Genomic DNA, 20,560 nt, shown 5'->3' on the forward strand with positions numbered 1-20,560 from the left:
TCAGAAACGAGTCCCAGCCCAGATCGGCACGCCTCCTCCAACTGTCGCGAATGCGCAGGCAGCTTTACGGCATCCAGGGGGTGGGGGCTGCCGGGGTAAGGAGGAGAGAAGGAAGCAACCAACCAACCAAGTCGCCCCCACCCCCCACCCCCACCCACCCCGGACCTGGTTTACGGCTCCGGGCTCAGGCTCCAGGGCGGCCGCTGATTGGTCGCTGAAGGCTTGGTCCCATCCCAGTGACCCCAAAGTGCTGGAGGGAGGGGGCGGGGGTGGCCCAGTGCAAAGTGCATCCCGAAAGCCCCCAGTCCGGAGACCCCGCTGCTGGCACTTGGGCCCCTGTATGACCCGGGACCTCGCTGTCCCGCGACCTCCTGGGTCCCTCCGCAGCTGGAAGCCTCCGGCCCGGAGTGCGGCAAGCCCCTGCTCCGAGCCCCTGGCCCGGGACTGCCCCCCCACCCGAGCCGGGACTTCCTCCCTGCACCCCTGCCCCGAGGCTGCCCGGCCGCCGGGACCGCCGCCCCGCGCCTGCTCGGCGGTGCGGATGCTCGGCGGCTCGGGGCCGTGAGGGGAGCCCCCGCGTCCGGCCCTGCCTGGGGTGTTTCTTCAATGGAGAAGTTGGCGAGTGTGGAGGAGACGCAAAGGAGGGAGAGGGGCCGCAGCTGAGGGGACAGGTAAAGTCAGTTACCTCCGCCGGGGGGCCGGGGCCGGCCGGGAGGGTGGGCGGGGGCGAGCCCCCTCCTCGCCGCTGCTGTTTTCCAGGTGGGAGCCGGCGGCGGCGGGGAGCCGGGCACCAGCATCTGCGGCCAGGTAAGGAGCCGGGCCTCCCCTCCCCCATTGTTCATCCCTGCCTCCCCCCCCCCCGCGCGGGGCTGCATTTGGGGGGCAGTTGCCTGGGAGTGCACCCTCTCCCGGCCCCGCTGCCCACGCGTGACCCCGGCGCCCCGATAACTCCTGCACGCCGGAGCCGGCTCTCACCCCTGCGAGGGCCCGGCCCCGTGTGTTTCCGCGTTTTGCATGAGCTCTGCCCTGTGGCTTTGAGAGGTTTCGGGTAGCGACCCCCGCTTCCTTGCTCTCGGAGGAATTCCTCAATTCCGTGTTAATTGCTCGTTAATTCTGAAGGACCCTGCGTGTTAATTAACCCGCAGTTTACTGCTCTCCCCGACCCCTTCCCGTGTCCCCTTGCCTCTTCCTCCACCAGGAAATCTTTGGGGTTTGCTAGGGGACGGCCTTTGGTAGGGGAAGGGAAATTAATGGCTTGTTTTAGGAAATAATTTTGATTTTTTTTCCTACTAAGAAGTGGATCTGTGCACCTTCCTCGTGCAGGCAGCAGTAGTGGGAGCACTTGGGGACCGTGAACTCGGCTTCTGGGTGACCGATACAGGTGGACTAGGAAGGGACTGGAGTTTGTTACACCGAAGATCTTCTAGAACTGATAGAATTTTGCACAATGTGTTATTAAGTCATTTGACACTCAAAAAATTAAAAAAAAAAAAAAACACCAAACCAGAGAGATCGTTTGATGTGTTGAAGTATGTGGGGCTTCCAGTGGCAACACTTCGTAAACGAGATTCTCGCTTCACAGCTCTTACAGACTTTGCGTGTCTAGTTCACGTGCCGCTGCGTGGTGTGCCGCTGCCTCGCAGATCCGCCCAAGGTAAGTGAGCGTTAGTGTCGTCCCCGCGAGGCGGACTCGGAAGTCAGGTCTCACGGCAGCCGCGACTTTGTCACCTCCCGTAGCAAGAGTGAAAGGCAGCCTGTTCGCCTCCGAGTTGTTCTGATGTTGCTGACCACTTAGGGAATTTCTGGCGCAAAGACGTTCTTGGGAGAGATTCAGATTGGTGACTTCCTCTGGGTCACTAGACCTTCTGCTCCCACGACGTCTCTGCTGATTCTCTACATGTGGCTGAAGACACTGTAGCGGGGTCTGGAGACCTGGACGCCGTGGGAGACTTGTAACGAGGGTGCTGCTCCGAGGGAGGATGTGGGAGACTTGTAACGAGGGTGCTGCTCCGAGGGAGGGTGAAGGCAGCCTTGGGTGTGCGTGTGGGGAGCCAGGGGTAGCTCCTTTTCAGGTGCACTTGTGTTTGTGGCCGTATGGAGATCACCAGAGACATCGAATGATTAAAACTCTGCCGTGCTAGAGCATTTGAGGTGTGTTTCCTTTGCAAACCTTTTCCTGTTTCACGTTTAGTCAGCATCTGAGGCACTAGGTTTCTGGGATGTTTACTTTGCTGAGGGGTTTTGCCAGCTAAGATGGTAGGCGAGGGACCCAGGGCCTCTCCAGCTTTGAGGTAAAGAAAGAACCTTGCTTTCTCCGGTTGTCTAGCCAGGTCGTTCTCACTGCTTCAGCAGTATTTCGTGTGCCCTCTCGATTTCTCATGCTTTTTCTAAGATTAGGGAATGTCCAGTAGAATTGTCAGCGTCTGTCACGTTTCTAATGTTAGCATGATTGAGAATGTTTGATGTAGGTGAAGCCGAACATCTGAAATATGTGAGTATTTTTATTTACCGACACGGTCAGTTAGGTAGTTGATGTGTTTCAACCTGGCGGTTACCTTGGTGTTAATTCTGTTGCCAGTTGCTTGGTTTTTTGGGGGAAAAATAAATCATCTGGTTTGCTTGGTAACCAGACACACATCTGTGATCACACAGGGGATAATGGATTCTGTTGTTGTTGGAGAGAGCTTCCATCCTCTGGTTCACTCCCCAAAGGCCTGCAGTGGCCGGGGCTGGCCTGGGCTGAACCAGGAACCTGGAACTCAATGTAGGTCGCCCACAGGGGCAGCAGGGACTCAGCTTCTTGAACTTCCACGGCCGCCCCCAGAGTCTGCACTGGCAGGAAGCTCCGATCAGTAGCCGAAGCCGGGAATCTAACCCGGGCACTCGGATGCGGGCTGTGGGCATCTTCGCTGGTATCTTAACTGCCAGGCCGAGCACCTGCTGCAGAATTGTTTTTAATGGAAGATATTCAGCGATACCTGTTCAGTATCACTAGATGTATTATGGCCAAGACTTGTGCTTTCTATACTGAAAGTGATGTCATTCTCAATTAGTCAGCGTGCTGCATAAGGTGTGTCTATTTCATTCTCACTTGACTTTGGTGGTGCAGAGGTTTAAACCATCTGTAAAAAGTCCAGGTTGGGTGGAGTTGATATTCTCATCGCTGCTAACCTGAGTTCCAGCCTCTCTCTTCACTCTGAGCAAGGGAGGCGAAGCCAAGTGCACTCCCCAAGTGGAGCGATGGCCTCTTTCCCACAGATTCCCTAGGCAGCGACATAGGAGGCTGCTAAGCCGATACTGGCAGACGTGGTTAATAAGACAGGGCCAACCAGACCTCGTCGTTTATAGTGTTTGTGACTTAAGCTTCGAGCTGGATCTGGATAAGTGAGTTTTCAATCTTCCTCTATTGCCTCATCCACGTTTCATGAATGTGTGTGTTTTTACTGGAACTCGGGTGACTCATAGATAAGTCGTGGATAATAAATCCTGAGGTATACGGATGCCCAGTAACGGGGCGGAAGTAGAAATCCCCTCACTGGCTTAGGAACATCAGCCCTTGGTTGTAGCGAGTGACGCTGACATAACACATCGACTTTCTTTTGGGTGCTGGGCCCTCGAGCACACCAGGAGGGCTGGGCAGCCCTCGTGTGTTTTGGTCTGGCCTCTCGGTGTTTGCTGCAGGATGTCCGAGAGCCACTGACTTCACTCCCTTAGCGGCCTGCACCGTGATTTACTCTGCTGCCTTGTTCCTAGCTGGTGTGCAATCAGAAGGCACAGTTCTGATTTGTGTCACCTGCTCAGAAAATGCGTGGACTCTCAGTGAGAATAATAAACAGAAAAACCATACATACCTTAAATACCACAAATACCATGAATCAGTTATTCCAGAGAAACGAGATGTGCGACCAGCCTTGGTGACGGTTGTGTGATGCTGGGCAGGTCTTGAACACCCCTGTTTCATGGTTGTTTTTACCATTCGCCTTATCCTATCAGCATAGACTTTTTTCTGTCCACTGTAAGAAGTGAGAAGTCTTACCTTTAAATGAAGTTCACGTGGCAGCTCTATGGAAATCAGGTGGTAATGTATTTAAATCCCTAAATTTGTAGTTTCTAATATGGTCCAGGGTATAAAAGCTGGAAGCCTGTTTTCTATTGATCTCACGTGGAGTGGGAAAAGATGCATTAGCGAAACCGACGCATAGTATTAGCATTGGCAGTGAGACTTTGGGTAAAACGACGTATGTTGGGAAAATGGTTCATTTTGATTGTGCAGGCTTGTTTGTGTGCAGCTTTTTTGTTTTCTGACTGAAGCCTGGAGTCTCTGAAGACTGTCCTCTCCTGGGTCCACAGCCACCCTGGTGTAGGACGGCTGACACGTGCATCCGCTGTCGGGACACTGGCCTCCTTGGCCGTGTCCCTTCATTGCGTAGGTGGCTTGCAGGACCGTATTAGATTTTGAAGCGTGCGCTCCCTCAGGGGGAGTGGGGCTTTGCCGGTTCTCATCTCTGGAATTCCTCGGTGGCTTTTAATAGGCGTCTTTACCATTGGATGCTGCATTTGCTTTTAAATTGCAGTCTTCCCCGCCCCTTTTCTGTGCACAGGTGAACAGCTGTACTCTGTTAGATGCAGATCTCATGAAATAGCCAGAGGACACTAGTCACTTGACTGTTGACGGTTCTCTGGTAAATCGTTGTCCTCTGTGATTCCAAGTGACGAGGTGGCCGGGGTCATGTGTGTGTCCCGCACGTCTTACCCCATGAATATCAACACACAGGCACATGCCACAGGCGCTGTTTTGGTTTAAACCTATGGTGATTATATATAAATAATCTTAAAGTTCACTGGGGGTCTGCAGAACACTGTGTTAGGACATCACACAAAGGTGACTGCCGTGGCCGCGACAAGCACCGGGCCGCGCAGGCCAGGTACTCAGCGGGCGTTCGTCTGACTCCAGTCGGTCGCGTGCAGTCACCACAAGGGCTCTTGTTTGTGCGTCTTGCTTGTGTGAGAAATCATTTCGTCGCTCATCTTGCACGCCAGGCCTTTTCCTGGCGTTACTACCAAGTTGCTGCTGTTTTACCCTCTCGGCCTCCGGCCTGCGTGCCCCTTCCCATTGAGCCCAGCTGCCTGTGTGCGGTGGTGACAGGGAGGCAGAAGCCAGCAGCGCCCCTAAGGATCTGGGCGGGAGGCAGAGGGTGTGAGGGCACACAGGTGGGAGGCGTCCGGGGTGGTCCTGCAGCTCCCGCGGGACGATCGCAGGTTCCGTGCGGGAGGCAGACGGTGTGAGGGCACACAGAGACGGGAGGCGTCCGGGGTGGTCCTGCAGCTCCCGCCGGGACATTACGCAGGTTCCGTGAGGGAGGCAGACGGTGTGAGGGCACACAGAGACGGGAGGCGTCTGGGGTGGTCCTGCAGCTCCCGCGGGAAAGGATCGATCGATCACAGGTTCCCTGTGGGAGGCAGACGGTGTGAGGGCACACAGAGACGGGAGGCATCCGGGGTGGTCCCGCAGCTCCCGCGGGACGATCGCAGGTTCCGTGAGGGAGGCAGACGGTGTGAGGGCACACAGAGACGGGAGGTGTCCGGGGTGGTCCTGCAGCTCCCGCGGGACGATCGCAGGTTCCGTGCGGAAGGCAGACGGTGTGAGGGCACACAGAGACGGGAGGCGTCCGGGGTGGTCCTGCAGCTCCCGCGGGACGATCGCAGGTTCCGTGAGGGAGGCAGACGGTGTGAGGGCACACAGAGACGGGAGGTGTCCGGGGTGGTCCTGCAGCTCCCGCGGGACGATCACAGGTTCCATGCAGGAGGCAGAGGGTGTGAGGGCACACAGAGACGGGAGGCGTCCGGGGTGGTCCTGCAGCTCCCGCGGGACGATCGCAGGTTCCGTGTGGGAGGCAGACGGTGTGAGGGCACACAGAGACGGGAGGCATCCGGGGTGGTCCTGCAGCTCCCGCCGGGACGATCGCAGGTTCTTCTGCAGGAGCGTGTGAGCTCGTCATCAGAGACAGTTCCATTTTAGAAATAAAGTTCACCGTAGGTTTACAGAAGCTAGGACAGAGGTCACGTGTTTTCCATACCTGCTTCCCGTCTGTCATTGGTTCACGTGGCCCCACCTTGGCAGGGGTGGGGACTGTCCATGCGCTTCTGAATTTTAGAACAAGCTTCCTTTCTCCTCCATTTTTTAACTGAGGCAGTTATTTATTTGTGTCAGTATGAACTCACTGAAAGTTACGTGACACTTTGGGTTTCCATCCAGACTTCCTGAAGCGCTTCCTTGCCCAGATCATCCCGCCTTGTCCGTGGGAGCTCTCTGAGCTGGCTCCTCCGTCCCTCTGTCATGCCCCGTCCTGCCGCTGTTCTGTGGGCGCTTCCTTGCTGACCGGTGTACAAGACAGCACCAGGGCCAGCCTCCAAGTTCCTGCCCAAGTCTTAGAATCCGGCACGTACGGAACGTGGTTCTGTGCGTTTTACACAGTGCCTTGTAGGAGTCAATCTGATCGTGTCGAGCTCATGTAGTTAGAAATACTAGAGTTTTAAATCCCATTCTGTTTCCAAGTACAAGTTGGTAAGCTCTCTGCCTTCCCTGAAGAAGTGTGACAAGGGAGAGTCAGGTGAGAAGAGAGGACGAGGCAGACGGGGCTGTGCCTGTGCCGGGATGGAGACCTGCAGCCGGCGGGAGGCCTGGCCCTGCCTCTCCTGAAGGTGCAGGTGACAGAGGGCTTGGCACACCACACACCACGCAGCGGTGCGGCGGGGCTCCCATACGTAATTCCTGCTGTGTGGAAGTCACTGTGCATGTGGCCCTAACCCTAGTGGAGCGCAGAGCTAGGATTTCGTCGGCAGGGAGGAAGCGCGCCATACACATGAGTGTTCTCAGAATCCCGGGGAAGCTGGCAAGACTGTTAAGGTTTTTCTGAGTCTGCCGTCTTTCTTCATAGAGGAGTCCGTTTCAGCATGAGGGGCTTGGTGTCTTCGGAGAACACGAAGAGTGGCTTTTAAAGGTAGAATCACCGCAGATTGCTTTTTCGTGCCGGCCACCTTCTGTATCGAATGCACAAGCTTTCTCGTTTTAGTCCTCTTTAGAGAGAATAGGTGATCATGGTGTCAGAAACAAGTGGAGCCAGTCTGGGAATATATTCTCAACAGAGGAAGAAGAATTCGTGCATACCTACAAGTCCTGAATGTGTGATTTATTCTTTTCTTCACTTAATCTTTTTTGTAAAGCTGCCATCCGGTGGGAGGGAGGGATCCTGAAAATAAATCACGTTTGATTTCATCTTGGAGATTAATACGTAAGTGACGAAAGCATTTTGTCAAAGAACTGATCTGCGTCCGCAGCCCTCTGGATTTGCCGTCAAGTGCCGAGACCCCGCGGGCAGCTCTGGTTCTGGATTCGCTCAAGGAGTTTCCCACGGTTCTTACTCTGTTTGCTTGCAGGTTGAGAAGGCTCTGGGGCTCTGCCGGAGGACGCACACTGAGCCCATCCCCACCATGCTGTATGTGCACAATGGTTACTAGGCAATCCACATACCAGGAGAGGGGACATTCTTCCGTCAGGTGAGGTGACGCGGGGGCTGTGTTGGGAGACCACCTGTTCAGCTTTCTGTTTCTTCCTTTAAGCCAGCCAGTGTGTGCTGGAAGAAAATTCAGGATTGCATCGCCGCATTCACCCTCTGCCACGGTAGACCGGTCTGCCACCACAGCAGAATCTGAAAGATGATGGTCTGAGCGTGCGACCGTAGATCCCATTAACTCCCTCTGATGGCCTTTAACACGCGGACTACGATAAGAATCAGGAAAGACCTATTCCGACAAGATTCCTTATTTTCTTTCAAAATTTCTGAGACGAGACTTTAGTTTTGTCATTAAGTGAAGGAGTGAGGGAAATCTTACCGAGGAAACAAGTTGTTAAGTCTCTCATCTCCTGGTTTTCTCGGAGAAAATGGCGCTCGATAGCAGTCATGTGACAAAATTCCACCACTTGGTAGTGACGCTTCGGGCTGAGTGAAGACCCCGACTCTGTTGAGAGCACCATCAGGTGCCTGTACACGCCATCTGTAATGATTCGACCCGAGCTGGGCTTCCGTTTACCCGTGTGCAGTCCGTAACGAGAGGTTTTGCAAGATACATTACTGTTAGTAGCAAGACTATCCTGAGATCCTGAATCCACGTTGGAGAGCACAGTGTCTTTAAAGAGCTTTATCACATAATTGTTTTTTTCTATTTTTAGAAATGGAAGGTACTTGTTAAGAGATGAGTCTAGTCTTCTACAAATTAGCCCAGTTTGGAATGACTTCCTGGAAGCTAGTTAGTTTAGATTTCTGTATGTACTTAACTTAAAATCCCACTGGGCCGGCGCCGCCGGCTCACTAGGCTAATCCTCCACCTTGCGGTGCCGGCACACCGGGTTCTAGTCCCGGTCGGGGCGCTGGATTCTGTCCCGGTTGCCCCTCTTCCAGGCCAGCTCTCTGCTGTGGCCAGGGAGTGCAGTGGAGGATGGCCCAAGTCCTTGGGCCCTGCACCCCATGGGAGACCAGGATAAGTACCTGGCTCCTGCCATTGGATCAGCACGGTGTGCTGGCTGCAGCAGCCATTGGAGGGTGAACCAACGGCAAAGGAAGACCTTTCTCTCTGTCTGTCTCTCTCACTATCCACTCTGCCTGTCAAAAAAAAAAAGAAAAAAAAAATCCCACTGAACTGAATTTGTAACGCACAGACATACACACACACACACACACACGTGCAGCGTCTCACCGTTTCATTCTGAACTTGGTATGAAGGCGATGTCATTTTCTGACACTTCTTGTGACCTAGTGAGTGAAGGGATTCAGTGTGCTACTCTTTCCTTTCAGATAATTTTATCGTAGGGCTAATTGACAGATTATTTAGATTCTCAGAGTTTTAAAATGTATGTTATTTGTTGCTACTTTGATTATTTATGGAGTGGAAAATAGAATTTAGAAACATGTACCAGAGGCTGTGTAGACAGTAACAGGAAGCGGGAAGCGCTGATAGAAAGACAAACAAACCAATAAAAGGAAAATAAATCCCATCCCAACATTTTATTCTGATTTCTTAATCTGCTACTTCTCTACCCAGCCTTCCTCGCTTTGTGCTAAAGATAAAATGTTGTTGAAATACTTGAGAGAAATAGTCAAAAGGTTTTTGTTTGGGGCTTTTTTTTTTTTTTTTTTTTAACCCACTGCCTTCATTGTCTTTGGTGTTCCCAGTAAATGGGTTGTCCATTTATTGCTCCATGTTGACTATCTCCAATCAGTGACAGCACCCTTGAACGGCTTGTAGCTCCACCTCCTCCCGGCTTGTAGCTCCACCTCCTCCGGGCTTGTAGCTCCACCTCCTCCGGGCTTGTAGCTCCACCTCCTCCGGGCTTGTAGCTCCACCTCCTCTGTGGTGCGTCCAGTGAGTGAGAGCTCCTGAGATGGGCACTCACCTGATTTGCTACCTGGCATCTCCTCCCTCTTAGCTAAACCCGCATGCCGTGCTCGTGGGCTGTTTGCTGTGAGTGATTTTTTTGTTGAATAAGAGTGCTGTTTCTTTTGAAATAGTTTGTAATCTTAGGGAAATAATCGAAAGTTTTGGTCTCAACAGCCGCATGTTCACTAGTAGTAGGAAGGGTCATTACCAAGGATTTCTGATTGAGGCCTTGAACAGTGCTGAGATATCTAGTGGACAACTCCCAGGCGCCAAGTACGCTCAATTTCATCTCTTCTACCTGCCCTTCAAGGCTGATCCCTGTGACCTAATGACTCCTTTGTAACAAGCGGACTCAGCTAGGATGTTACACCACCACTGTCGAAGGAACCCTGAGCTGCAGGAAGAATTGCAGATCCAGGCCGCGGTGGCCGCTGGGGATGTCCACACCGTGCGGAAGATGCTCGAGCAAGGCTACTCTCCGAACGGCCGCGATGCCAACGGCTGGACGCTGCTCCATTTCTCCGCAGCAAGAGGAAAGGAAAGATGTGTTCGAGTATTTCTGGAACACGGAGGTGAGTGCCAGAGGCCCCAGGAGAAGCTTGAAATGCAGTTATATTTAGTGTTCAACTCTGGGGCTAGCACTCAGCATCTTCAGCTGTCCTGGGCAGATTTCTTACCGTCGCACTGAGGTTTCCTTTAAAACAAGGTCGCTTGAAAAGATCAGTTTGGAAAGTGGGCTTTTCCACGTGCTGCAGCAGTCTACACAGCCTGACTCTCCCAGGGGATTCTGACCCTTTCTTCGGGATCGCAGTCGCTTTTGTTTCGGAAGCAGAGTGGCTGTGGTTCCTACAGTTGGAGGATGGCAAAGGTTTTCCTCGCTGGTAACTGCTTAATCGAGGGACCTAGCTCAGGCCCTGGGAGCTTCGTGGCCCTCACAGTGCCCTTCCTTTGAATTTACCTCCCTTGTAATTTTGGGTGCTCTCCTTTATGATGACTGTTGGGGAGCACTTGCCTTTCCCAGAGTTGTGCACGGCTCCCAGGTATCCTAAGAGGAGCCTGGGTATCCGAGGTCTGGTCTTGTATATTTATGCAGTTGGAAATTACATCTGACATTTTTTGTTTTTACTTCAAGGGAGTATTCATTCCCATAAAGTTGTAAAACTGACAGTTGCCCTGAACTGATTTACTTTTCCTCCAGTTGAATTTCAACTTCCCTTCCTTTCCTAAAGATGGGTCTTGAGTATTTTATCAGCCACTCCTGCAGTGTCTCCTGCGTTACGGCGTCAGGCCGCGGGTTGGCACTCGCATGCACACCTGTGCCGTTCCAGGGCCCGCAGAGATCTGCTGTCATTCCTCAGGTGCACTGTTAGAAGCCTGGCCAGCCTTGCTTGCGTCCTAAGCGCAGAAAAATGTTAGAAGCCCCACAGCTCTCCTGAGGAGCGTGTGAATCTGTGAGTACAGAGGCCCTGAGCTTGGGCCAAGTGCACGGCAGTGCTAAACCTGAGCCTGGCCAGTCACACGTGCCAGGGACCCTGAAGCGGGGATCGTGGGCCTGAAGTAGTTGGCTGTGGACAGGCTGCAGACACCTGAGGGGCTGGAGCTGCACCGTAGCTGTCTTCCATGTCATTTCACCCTACAACTTGAAAAGCCTCGGTCTGGCCTTGATTAGGGGCGACGTAGGCGGAGTGCAGGAGGGCCACGAGAGCAGACTGAAAGGTGGTGTGAGATCAGAGCATCAAACGTCCTGGCAGTGCTTGGGAAGACCGAGGTCCGAGGGCTCCCAGCGTCTGTCCCACCCAGTCCTGCTATTTTCTGTTTGAACCAGCCTCACTCGCAAAGAAATGAATTTTTAAAAGTTCAAATATTCAGGTTAATACACGAATAGTGTCTCTTTGAAACAAATAAAACAAATCTTCAAATACATTACAAATAAAGCCCCCTTTGACCAGCCTTGATCCTGTTCTGCCTGCCGCTCGGCCGCAGGACCCAGAGGTGTGAGTTTGATTTGCTGCTTATTCCTCTAGGTTCGTTCTTTTTTACTATTAAGATTTACTTATTTATTTGAAAGGCAGAGTTACCCTGGGAGAGGAAGAGGAGAGAGAGAGAGAGAGGTTTCATCCACTGGCTCACTCCCCAAATGGTTGCAGTGTCTGGGGCTGAGCCAGGCCAAAGCTGGGAACCTGGAGCTACATCTGCGGCTCCTTCTGCTTCCAGGTGCATTAGCAGGGAGCTAGATTGGAAGTGGAGCAGCTGGACCTTGAACCCCCACCCGTACGGGATGCTGGCATCCCACACTGTGCCTTAACCTGCCATGCCGCAACACCGGATCCCACGTTACTTCTTAATACTGTTGGATCTGCGTAGAGAAATTAGGTCATGTTGTATTGTGTGTGGTTTTAAACACACATGTTATACTGACTGTTGTTCTACAGTGGATGTTTTTTATGCAATTAGGTGATTTCTTTACTGTCAGGGTTCTGCAGACTTTTCCCATTAAAAGGCCAGGGTGTAAACATTTTAGGGTTTGTGAGCCCTACAACAGTTTCTGTTAAAGCTGCTGTAATGCGAAAGCAGCCCAGATGCTCTGCTCTGTAAACTAGCAGGTGTCGCTCTGTTCCGTTAAAACTTTTTTCATCAAAACAGTGGTGGGAGGAAGAAAAGATGGAAAGAAAAAGGAAAAGATGGACTTGGGCCATCTTCCACTGCTTTCCCAGGCCATAGCAGAGAGCTGGATCGGAAGAGGAGCAGCCGGGACTAGAACCGGTGCCCATATGGGATGCCGGCGCTTCAGGCCAGGGTGTTAACCCACTGCATTACAGTGCCAGCCCCTGCCCCTATTTTTGATTGGCTTATTGATGGATTTGAAAGGCAGGACATCAGAGGGAGAGGGAGAGAGATCTTCCATCTACTGGTTCCTGCCCCCAATGTCCACAGCTGCTGGGGTTGGGGCACCTGAAGCCCAGAACCAGGAACTGCACCCTCATCTGTCACGTGGTGGCAGGGGCCCAAGCACTTAGGCCATCATCCACTGCTTTCCCAGACGGATTAGCAAGGAGCTGGATCAGATGTAGAGAAGCCAGGACTTGAGCCAGTGCTCCCATATGGGAAGCCAGTGTCACAGTAGTGCTGCCACACAACACTGAGCCCTGACCCTACTCTTTCTAAAGATTGACTGATTTAAAGGGAGAGACAGAGCCAGGAAGAGAGCTTCCATCTGTCTGTCACTCCCCTGGCCACAGGGCAGGGCCAAAACCAGGAGGCAGCTAGCAGGGAGCTGGATCAGAAGTGGAGCAGCCGGGACAGGAACCAGTGCCGTATGGGATGGCAGCGTTGCAGGCTGCACCCCTGTGCAGTGTTTGTTCTGCCTGTTGATTTGTTCACATAAAGCCGGTAGTACAGTACTAGCTCCTTGTCAGTGTGAGACTTTCTCGGATCCCAGATTCTCTTGGAGGGAGGGCTGTACCGGCTTTATACTGATCTGCTGTTTTTGGACATTCCAAGTTGTTTCCACTGTTCCATTAGGAGATACACTGTTACGGAGGGTGTCCTTGACAGACCTTCCTGCCTGTGGGAAAGCTGGTGTCTTGAATGGTTCCTGGAGGGTGGTTGTTGCAGGGTGGATACTGACGAGGTGGCCTCTGGGAGGTTGTGCTGCTTGTGTCCTTATTGCCTGCGCTGACCGCACCCCCCTTAGCGAGAGCCGCTTAGCACGTGGCTGGCTTTTCCTGTGTGACACGCGTGCCTTCTTATTTTTTTATAAAAAAGACGTGAGTAGCAAAACATCTGAAGACTGAGCTTTTTTATCTTTTTTAAAAATCGACTCGTAGGAATTGTTAAATACACTCTCCTCTGTTAGTTATGTGTTGAGTAACCTTCTCCAAGGTTGTAGTTCTTTTGCATTGTTTTGCGGGTTTTAGGAGAGGCAGAGGGGACTCCTATCTGCTACTTCACACCTCACTCCCACCCCCACCCCCTGCCACTGCAACAGCTGGAGCTGCGTCCAGCCAAAGCCTGGAGCCTGGAATCCCATCCATCCAGGTCTCCTACATGGGTGACAGGGACCCAGGCACTTGGGCTGTCACCTGCTGCCTCTCAGAGCATTGGACATGGGAGCACAGCCCACGCTGTGGCCCTGCACTGCGTCCTTCCCCCTTCCCAGTGAACAGCACCGTGGCCTGGACTGGCCACGCCCAAGCCCAGAAACCATCCTGCACCCCTTTTCCTCTCCTGCAGTTTGACCAGATGCTCGTTCTGGTTGGTCGTGCCTGTGGCATACTTGCCGAGTCTTTGACAGGCGACACTGCCCTACTGTTGGGCAGGGCACCCTGGCTCCTCCTCCTCCCAGCCGCCTCCAGGTAACGCAGTCTGTTACACAAGGAGATGCAAATGCTTGCGTGGAGTCCATCAGTGGGTCCCCGTTTCCCTAGGACGGTGCTCCTGGCCCTTCCCATGCACACACGGCTCGTAGTGCCCAGCTCCAGCTTTGAGCCGCAGAGCCGCGGCCCCTCTGCCTCCTGGCGGTCCCTGAGGTCCCTGGCGGCCCCTCTGCCTCCTGGCGGTCCCTGAGGTCCCTGGCGGCCCCTCTGCCTCCTGGCAGTCCCTGGCAGTCCCTGGGGGTCCCTGAGCACAGGCTTTGCCTGGGAGTGCCCGGGTCCTGCGCATGCTCACTGTTCCTTTGCCTTCCTTGTGCCGACTGGGGAAACCCTGTCTCGCCATCCAGCGGGTCAGATGAGATCTGGTTTACGTCCTGTTAGGTGATCCCTTTGTTCCCGTAAGGCTTTGTCTTCCTGAGGGTAGGACCCACATCTGCTTTGCTCACAGAGCCTCGCTGCAGCCCCCTGAGGCAGCTGTCCTCCAGCGTTGCTGAGAAATGGGCCGCCCTCGGCGGGATTCGAAAGCTACCTGAGTTCATCAACGCACTTTTCAAAATCACCAAAGTCACTTCCCTCCCCTCCCCTCCCCCCGCCCGCCGTGTGGAGGAGCATGTGACACACCCTCACTGCCTGCTGGGGTGCGGGACTTGGGCGCAAGGAAGGGTTCCTAGAGACGGTGGGGTTCCTAGAGACGGTGGGGTTCCTAGAGACGGTGGGGTTCCAGTGGAGATCTTGGGTATGTGGGTGGGGGGTGGGGGTGCCACACACGGAGCACGCCAGGTGTGGAGGGTTGGAGGAGGGACGGGGAGCATGTTTGCTTTTAGGAGCTGAGAAATGGCCGAGTAGGGTGGGGTCCTATCCAGTCCCTTATTCTAGGGCGTCACTGAGCTGGGAAGACACTGGCGGCGAGGCCTGGGAGACGCAGACCTGGGATCTAGCGCGTTCACTGGTCACAGCTCGTGGCCATGCCACAGGTGGGAGGGAAGGAGACCCAGGATAGCCGCAGGTTGGGGCCTAAGGAATGGGAAGGAAGGAGTTAGCATCAGTTGAAGGTTAAGGTTAGGTGAGGAGCAGGGGAGCCGGCGGGATTAACGGGACGCAAGTGTAGAGGACAAAACGCCAACCGGAGGTTGTGTCTCACACGTGTTAAAGGAGCAGGCTTTGGCAGCATCAGGTCCGAGCCTCCAGGGAGCCAGCCACACTGGGAGCCGAGCGGCCGCCTCTGACTGCCAAGGAGGAACTCAGTGGGGCAGCGCTACGTGGGGCCGTCCCGGCTGCCCCTGTGGGCGAGTGTGGGTAGCTGGTGCTGTCTGCGTTGCAGAAAGGGCGCGGTGGGAGTGAGGTTTTCTTGTTAGTTTAATGTAGACGTGTGGTCCATAGCACACCGTGGCTAATTAAACTTCAGTTAAAAATTCAGTTCTTTAATTACACTGGCCACATTCTAAGACTGGTAGCTGCCATATTGGGCGGCACAGATGTGTCGGGATCTGCCTATGCAGACAGGTGTTAGTTTGCTGCCTTGCTTTTCTTTTTTCTTTTCTTTTCTTTTTTTTTTTTTTTTTTTTTTTTTAAGATTTATTTATTTGTTTGAAAGGCAGAGTTATACAGAGAGAAGGAGAGAGAGAGAGGTCCTCCATCCGCTGGTCTACTCCCCAGTTGGCCGCATGGCCGGAGCTATACTGATCAGGAGCCAGGAGCTTCCTCCGGGTCTCCCACATGAGTGCAGGGGCCCAAGTACTTTTGCCATCTTCCGCTGCTGTCCCAGGCCAAAGCAGAGATCTGGATCGGAAGTGGGGCAACCGGGACTTGAACCAGCACCCATTTGGGATGCCGGCACTGCAGGTGGCAGCTTTACCCGCTAAGCCACAGCACTGGCCCCTGCTGCCTTACTTTCAAACATCCTGCTTCAAAGTGCTAAAAGCTTAGGGTTTTATGATGTTCAAAAATGTAGCGGGGGCCAGTGCTGTGGCTCAGTGGGTTAAAGCCATGGCTTGCAGCACCAGCATCCCACATGAGTGCTGGTTTGAGTCCCAGCTGCACCTCTTTCAATCCAGCTCCCTGCTGATGTGCCTGGGAAAGCTGTGGAGGATGGCCCAAGTCTTTAGGCTCCTGCAGCCTTGTGGGACACCTGAAAGAAGTTCCTGTCCTGGTTTTGGCCTGGTCCAGCTCAGTCATTGCAGCCATGAGGGGAGTGAACCAGCAGATGGGAGATTTGTCCCATGTCTCTCCTCTCTCACTAGCTCTACCTTTCAAATAAGTAAAATAAATAATAAAATAAAATCTTTAACTAGATAGATAGCTAGATAGAGAGTTTTCCAGCACCTCTGGGATGCACACAGTAATACCTCAAGTCCTGGCAGTCTCTCTGGCCAGGCGAGTGTGCTGTTGGAACTGTAAGGGAGGAATCTGTTGCCGAGTGAGAATTAGAGGGAGCCCATCGTTGTCATCTTGACTTTCCCGTGTTGAATCTGTAACTTCCGAGCCTATGTAGATGTATTTCAAGAAATACAACGAAGAGACCCTATCCTAGTGCACTTATTCATCTTCACATTCAGTGTTTTTGCACACTGGCCTGACGCTCCGGACACCCATCCCCCAGGGACCCGGGAAGCACCTGGGTCCTCCTGGTGAGGCGGAAGGAGCCCTTGGTGAGACCGGAGGAAATGGCGGGAGAGAGAAGGCAGCGGTCCGGGAACCGCAGCAGGACACTCGGAACTGTTTGTAGCTTTTCAAAAACAGAGAGTCTGAGGATCACAGTCGCAGCTGTGGTGAGCAGGCACGTTGCGAGAACTCCTGAGGACGCCTTTGGGAAGCAGCTCAGCAGTGTGTATTAGGACCTTAAAAATGGCGCCGGCGCCGCGGCTCACTAGGCTAATCCTCCGCCTTGCGGCGCCAGCACACCGGGTTCTAGTCCCGGTTGGGGCGCCGGATTCTGTCCCGGTTGCCCCTCTTCCAGGCCAGCTCTCTGCTGTGGCCAGGGAGTGCAGTGGAGGATGGCCCAAGTCCTTGGGCCCTGCACCCCATGGGAGACCAGGATAAGTACCTGGCTCCTGCCATCGGATCAGCGCGGTGCGCCGGCCGCAGCGCGCTGGCCACGGCGGCCATTGGAGGGTGAACCAACGGCAAAGGAAGACCTTTCTCTCTGTCTCTCTCTCTCACTGTCCACTCTGCCTGTGGAAAAAAAAAAAAAGTAGCCTTTTCCCAAAACCCACTTCTGTTTAAATTTAAATTTAATTAAAGTGACAAACTGCTATAGCCAAGGAAACAAACTTAATCTGCCTAAAAATGTCATTACTCATTGTATATAGTTTTTAAAAATGGAAGCATTCTCAGTGGCCAGATAGAAAAATTTAGCAATTAGAGTATTATTGCAATAATGTACATATGTTTTAGAATGTGTAAAAGAAAGCTGAGGAGCCAGTGCTGTGGCATAGCTGGTAATAGCGTGCCATAGCACCTGCGGTGTGGGCACTGGTTTGAGTCCCACCTGCTCCCCTTCTGATCCAGCTCTCTGCTATGGCCTGGGAAAGCAGAAGAAGGTGGCCCAAGTCCTTGGGCCCCTGCACCCACGTGGGAGACCCAGAGGAAGCTCCTGGCTCCTGACTTCAAATCAGCTCAGCTCTGGCCGTTGTGGCCATCTGGGGAGTGAACCAGCAGATGGAAGACCTCTCTCTCTCTCTCTTTGCCTCTGCCTTTCAAATAAATAAATCTTTAAAAAAGTAAAAGATGCTGCATCCTGGACAAGTTGTTGTCATTTTTAATTTGAGAGGCAGAAAGAAGGAGAAAACTCCTATCTGTATCACTCCCCAGATGTCTGTAGTAGCTGGGGCTGGACCAGGCCAAAGCCAGGAGCTGGGAACTCAATCCAGGTCTCCCATGTGGGTGGCAGAAACTCAACCGCTTGAGCCATCAGCCTGCTGCCTCCTAGGGTTTGTATTAGCGAAGCTAGAATCAAGAGCCAGAGCTGTACTCAAACCCAGATAGATCATCTTATCTTCAGCCTAGCTTGTTAACTGCTAGGCCAAATGCCTGCCCTCTAACTAGTTATTGGGAATCCAAGATTTGTTTAAAATCTGAAAATCAGTAGAGTGAGTAGAATAAAAGATAGCAAGTGCTCACTTAAGTTGATGCAGAGAATGCATGTGCATTTAGTAAGTAGCTTTCCGTGGTGAAGACTGAACGAGGGGTGACTTGCAAACCCTCAGGAGGGGCCTCTGTGAAAAGCTCTAACTTAGACGTGCACAGTGATGAGCTATCAGGAATGAGGCAGTGGGGTATGGCTTGGGGAAGCTAGAAATGGGAGCGGAGGTGGGACTCAAACCCAGGCACTCCAGTGTGGGACGCAGGTGCCCCAGGGGGAGATGTGATGCTGCGTAGACACCTGTCTCCTTCCCCAGTGTTATGGAAGGTTGGAGGACTTACACCACCTCTATCCAAACTTATGTAAAGCTCCAGTAGTCAGACCAGTCTGGTATTGGTATGTGGGTAGACTTTAGATCAGTGGGGCAGAACAGAATTCAGAAATAGACCTGTAGTTATATGGTAAGTTGATTTTTCTGCAAAAACACCAGGGTAAATCATTGTGTTGGAACAGATACCTGTACAGAGAATAAAGGACTTGACCTTACTTTATACTGTACACAGAAATCAAGTAGTAGATCACTGATCTAGAGAGCTGGGGCGGGCATCAAGCAGTGCTGTGCAGTTGAACCATAGCTGTGCCACGAGTGCCAGTTCCATCCCAGGCTGTCCCATTGGTGATCTGGCTCCCTGCCGACGCGCCTGGCAAAGCGGCAGGGGATGGCCAGAGTGCCTGCGCCCCCGCACCGATGTTGGAGACCAGAGTGGGTTCCAGGCTCTTGTCTTCATTCTGGCCTTTTGGGGGAGTGAACCAATAAATGGAAGTTTTCTCTTTTCTCTTCACTTTGTCTCTCTGCTTCTTTCTGTCTCTTCCCCCTCCTTAAGACTTTTCAAACAAAATAAATAAACCTTTTAAAAATAAGCTAAAATGCAAAATTCCTGCAAGAAACCAGAACACCTTTGTGATGTTTTTCAAAGGTGTCTTAATCAGACACCAAAAGCAAGCTTCAAAATTTAAAATTTGAATCTTCAAAAATAGTATGAAAATGAAAAGGCAGGGTCCAGCATTGTGAGGTCGCAGGTTAAGCAACTGTCTGAGGCTTGAGGCACAAGCCTCCCATGTGGGCACTGATTTGAGTCCGGGCTGCTCCACTTCTGATCTAGCTGCCTGCTGATGGCGCCTGGGAAGGCAGCAGAGGATGGCCCAAGTCCTTGGGTCCTGCACCCATGTGGGAGACCAGAGGAAGCTCCTGGCTCCTGGCTTCAGCCTGGCCCAGTCCTGGCCATTGCGGCCATTTTGGGGGTGAATCAAATGGAAGATTCTTTCCCTATTCCTCTCCCCTTTCCCCTCCCCCTCTCCCTCTCCCTGTAATTCTGACTTTCAAATAAATAAATTTTTAAAAATGAAAAGGCAAGCCGCAAATTAGGTAAAAATACTTGCAAAACATCTAGCAAAGGGCTTGTCTCTAGAATACATAAAGAGACCTTACTGTTCAGTTATGAGATTGGTGAATAGTTCACAAAAGAAGGTATGTGAATGAGCCACGTGTCACCAGGTCTGAGGGAAAGGCAACCCAAGAGCACAGGAAGCCATGGTTTCACTGTGGAACCGGTGAAGTTAGAATTACTGAGGATGCCGGGGGAATGCGTGCCGGTGAGAACAGAGTCTGACGTCCATTACCACGTGACCAGCGGTGCTGGTGTTTACCCAGGTGAAGGTGGGAACGCGGCCACCCACACAGTGTGAGTGTTCACGCTGGCCTTACTCAGGCCTTCAGATGAGAAGTACCCTGATGTCTGTGTGCTCACGGGTGCTTAGGTTCTGCGTCAGTATTTGGAACACTGCTCAGCAATATGGAGAGACAGACAGCTGCACACACAGCCACTCAGATGGAGTTCAGAGACACCAGGCCAAGGGAAGTGAGGGCGAGACAGCACTTTTCACGGAGTCCATTTACCTCAGCTTTTAGGAAAGGCAGAACTTCCGCTGGCCGGTGCTCTGCACGGGGCTGGAGTGCTGGCAGGGAACTGACGGGAGTAGGCAGGAAGGAGCCTCCTGGTGCTGAAGTGCTGGGTGTTTGGAGTGGCTGTGGTTACGTGATGACTGTGTAGGGTTAGCAGGCTCACCAGTCTCTCTCAAGTGGAGTGAATTTTATTCTACCTCAGTAAAGCTGTTAGAAAAAGAAAAGCTGATGGCAGGAAAGTCCCCTTGCATAGATTGGTAGGTAGACTGATTTAAATGGGTTTGTTGAGATTACCTGCCGCTTGTTTAGAATAAGCCCTGCCTGGGGGGAAGCGTTTGCTAAAGGGAAGGGAAGAAGTTATCGAAGTGGCCGGGGTTGTGTTTTGGGGGAGTTCAGTTAGCTCCCTCAGCAAGGTTTTCTCCATGGGTGCCTGGCACATTTCTTAATACGCAGGTGTTTTGAGGTTTCTGTTGCTTTCCCAAGTGAACTCGTTTTCTTGTCTTATTGCATTGGCTGATAATAGTCCTTCAGTTCTGCCTTGCATCTCCCGTTCTGTTAGCGCTGCCCTGCACCCCCCAGCTCCTCGTTCTGTGCTGTGTCCCCGGGTGCTCTCAGTGCAGTGGCTTTAGGAAGCAGGTCACTGCCGTGTCAGGCTGTGAGCGTCCTCAGCTCAGGGGGCAGCGAAGTTCTTAAGTCCTGAGTGGGGAG

At 52.7% G+C, this 20,560-nt stretch overlaps 1 protein-coding gene across 2 annotated transcripts in view; it reads left to right on the forward strand.

The window, feature by feature from the left end:
- The first annotated feature begins 9 nt into the window (after positions 1-9).
- ASB7 (ankyrin repeat and SOCS box containing 7) overlaps positions 10-20,560 on the forward strand; it is a 40,788-nt gene continuing 20,237 nt past the window's right edge. The window contains exons 1-5 of one of the 2 annotated variants that reach the window (XM_008248763.4): positions 10-671; positions 760-807; positions 1,583-1,654; positions 7,438-7,557; positions 9,746-10,007. In XM_008248763.4, coding sequence (XP_008246985.1) covers positions 9,797-10,007 — 211 coding nt within the window. In that variant the 5' untranslated portion in view covers positions 10-671; positions 760-807; positions 1,583-1,654; positions 7,438-7,557; positions 9,746-9,796. The remainder of the gene's footprint in view (positions 672-759; positions 808-1,582; positions 1,655-7,437; positions 7,558-9,745; positions 10,008-20,560) is intronic. The other variant, XM_008248762.4, reaches the window with a different exon arrangement.

The sequence above is a fragment of the Oryctolagus cuniculus genome, chromosome 12, assembly GCF_964237555.1.
Source record: "Oryctolagus cuniculus chromosome 12, mOryCun1.1, whole genome shotgun sequence".
NCBI classification, from domain to species: Eukaryota; Metazoa; Chordata; class Mammalia; order Lagomorpha; family Leporidae; genus Oryctolagus; species Oryctolagus cuniculus.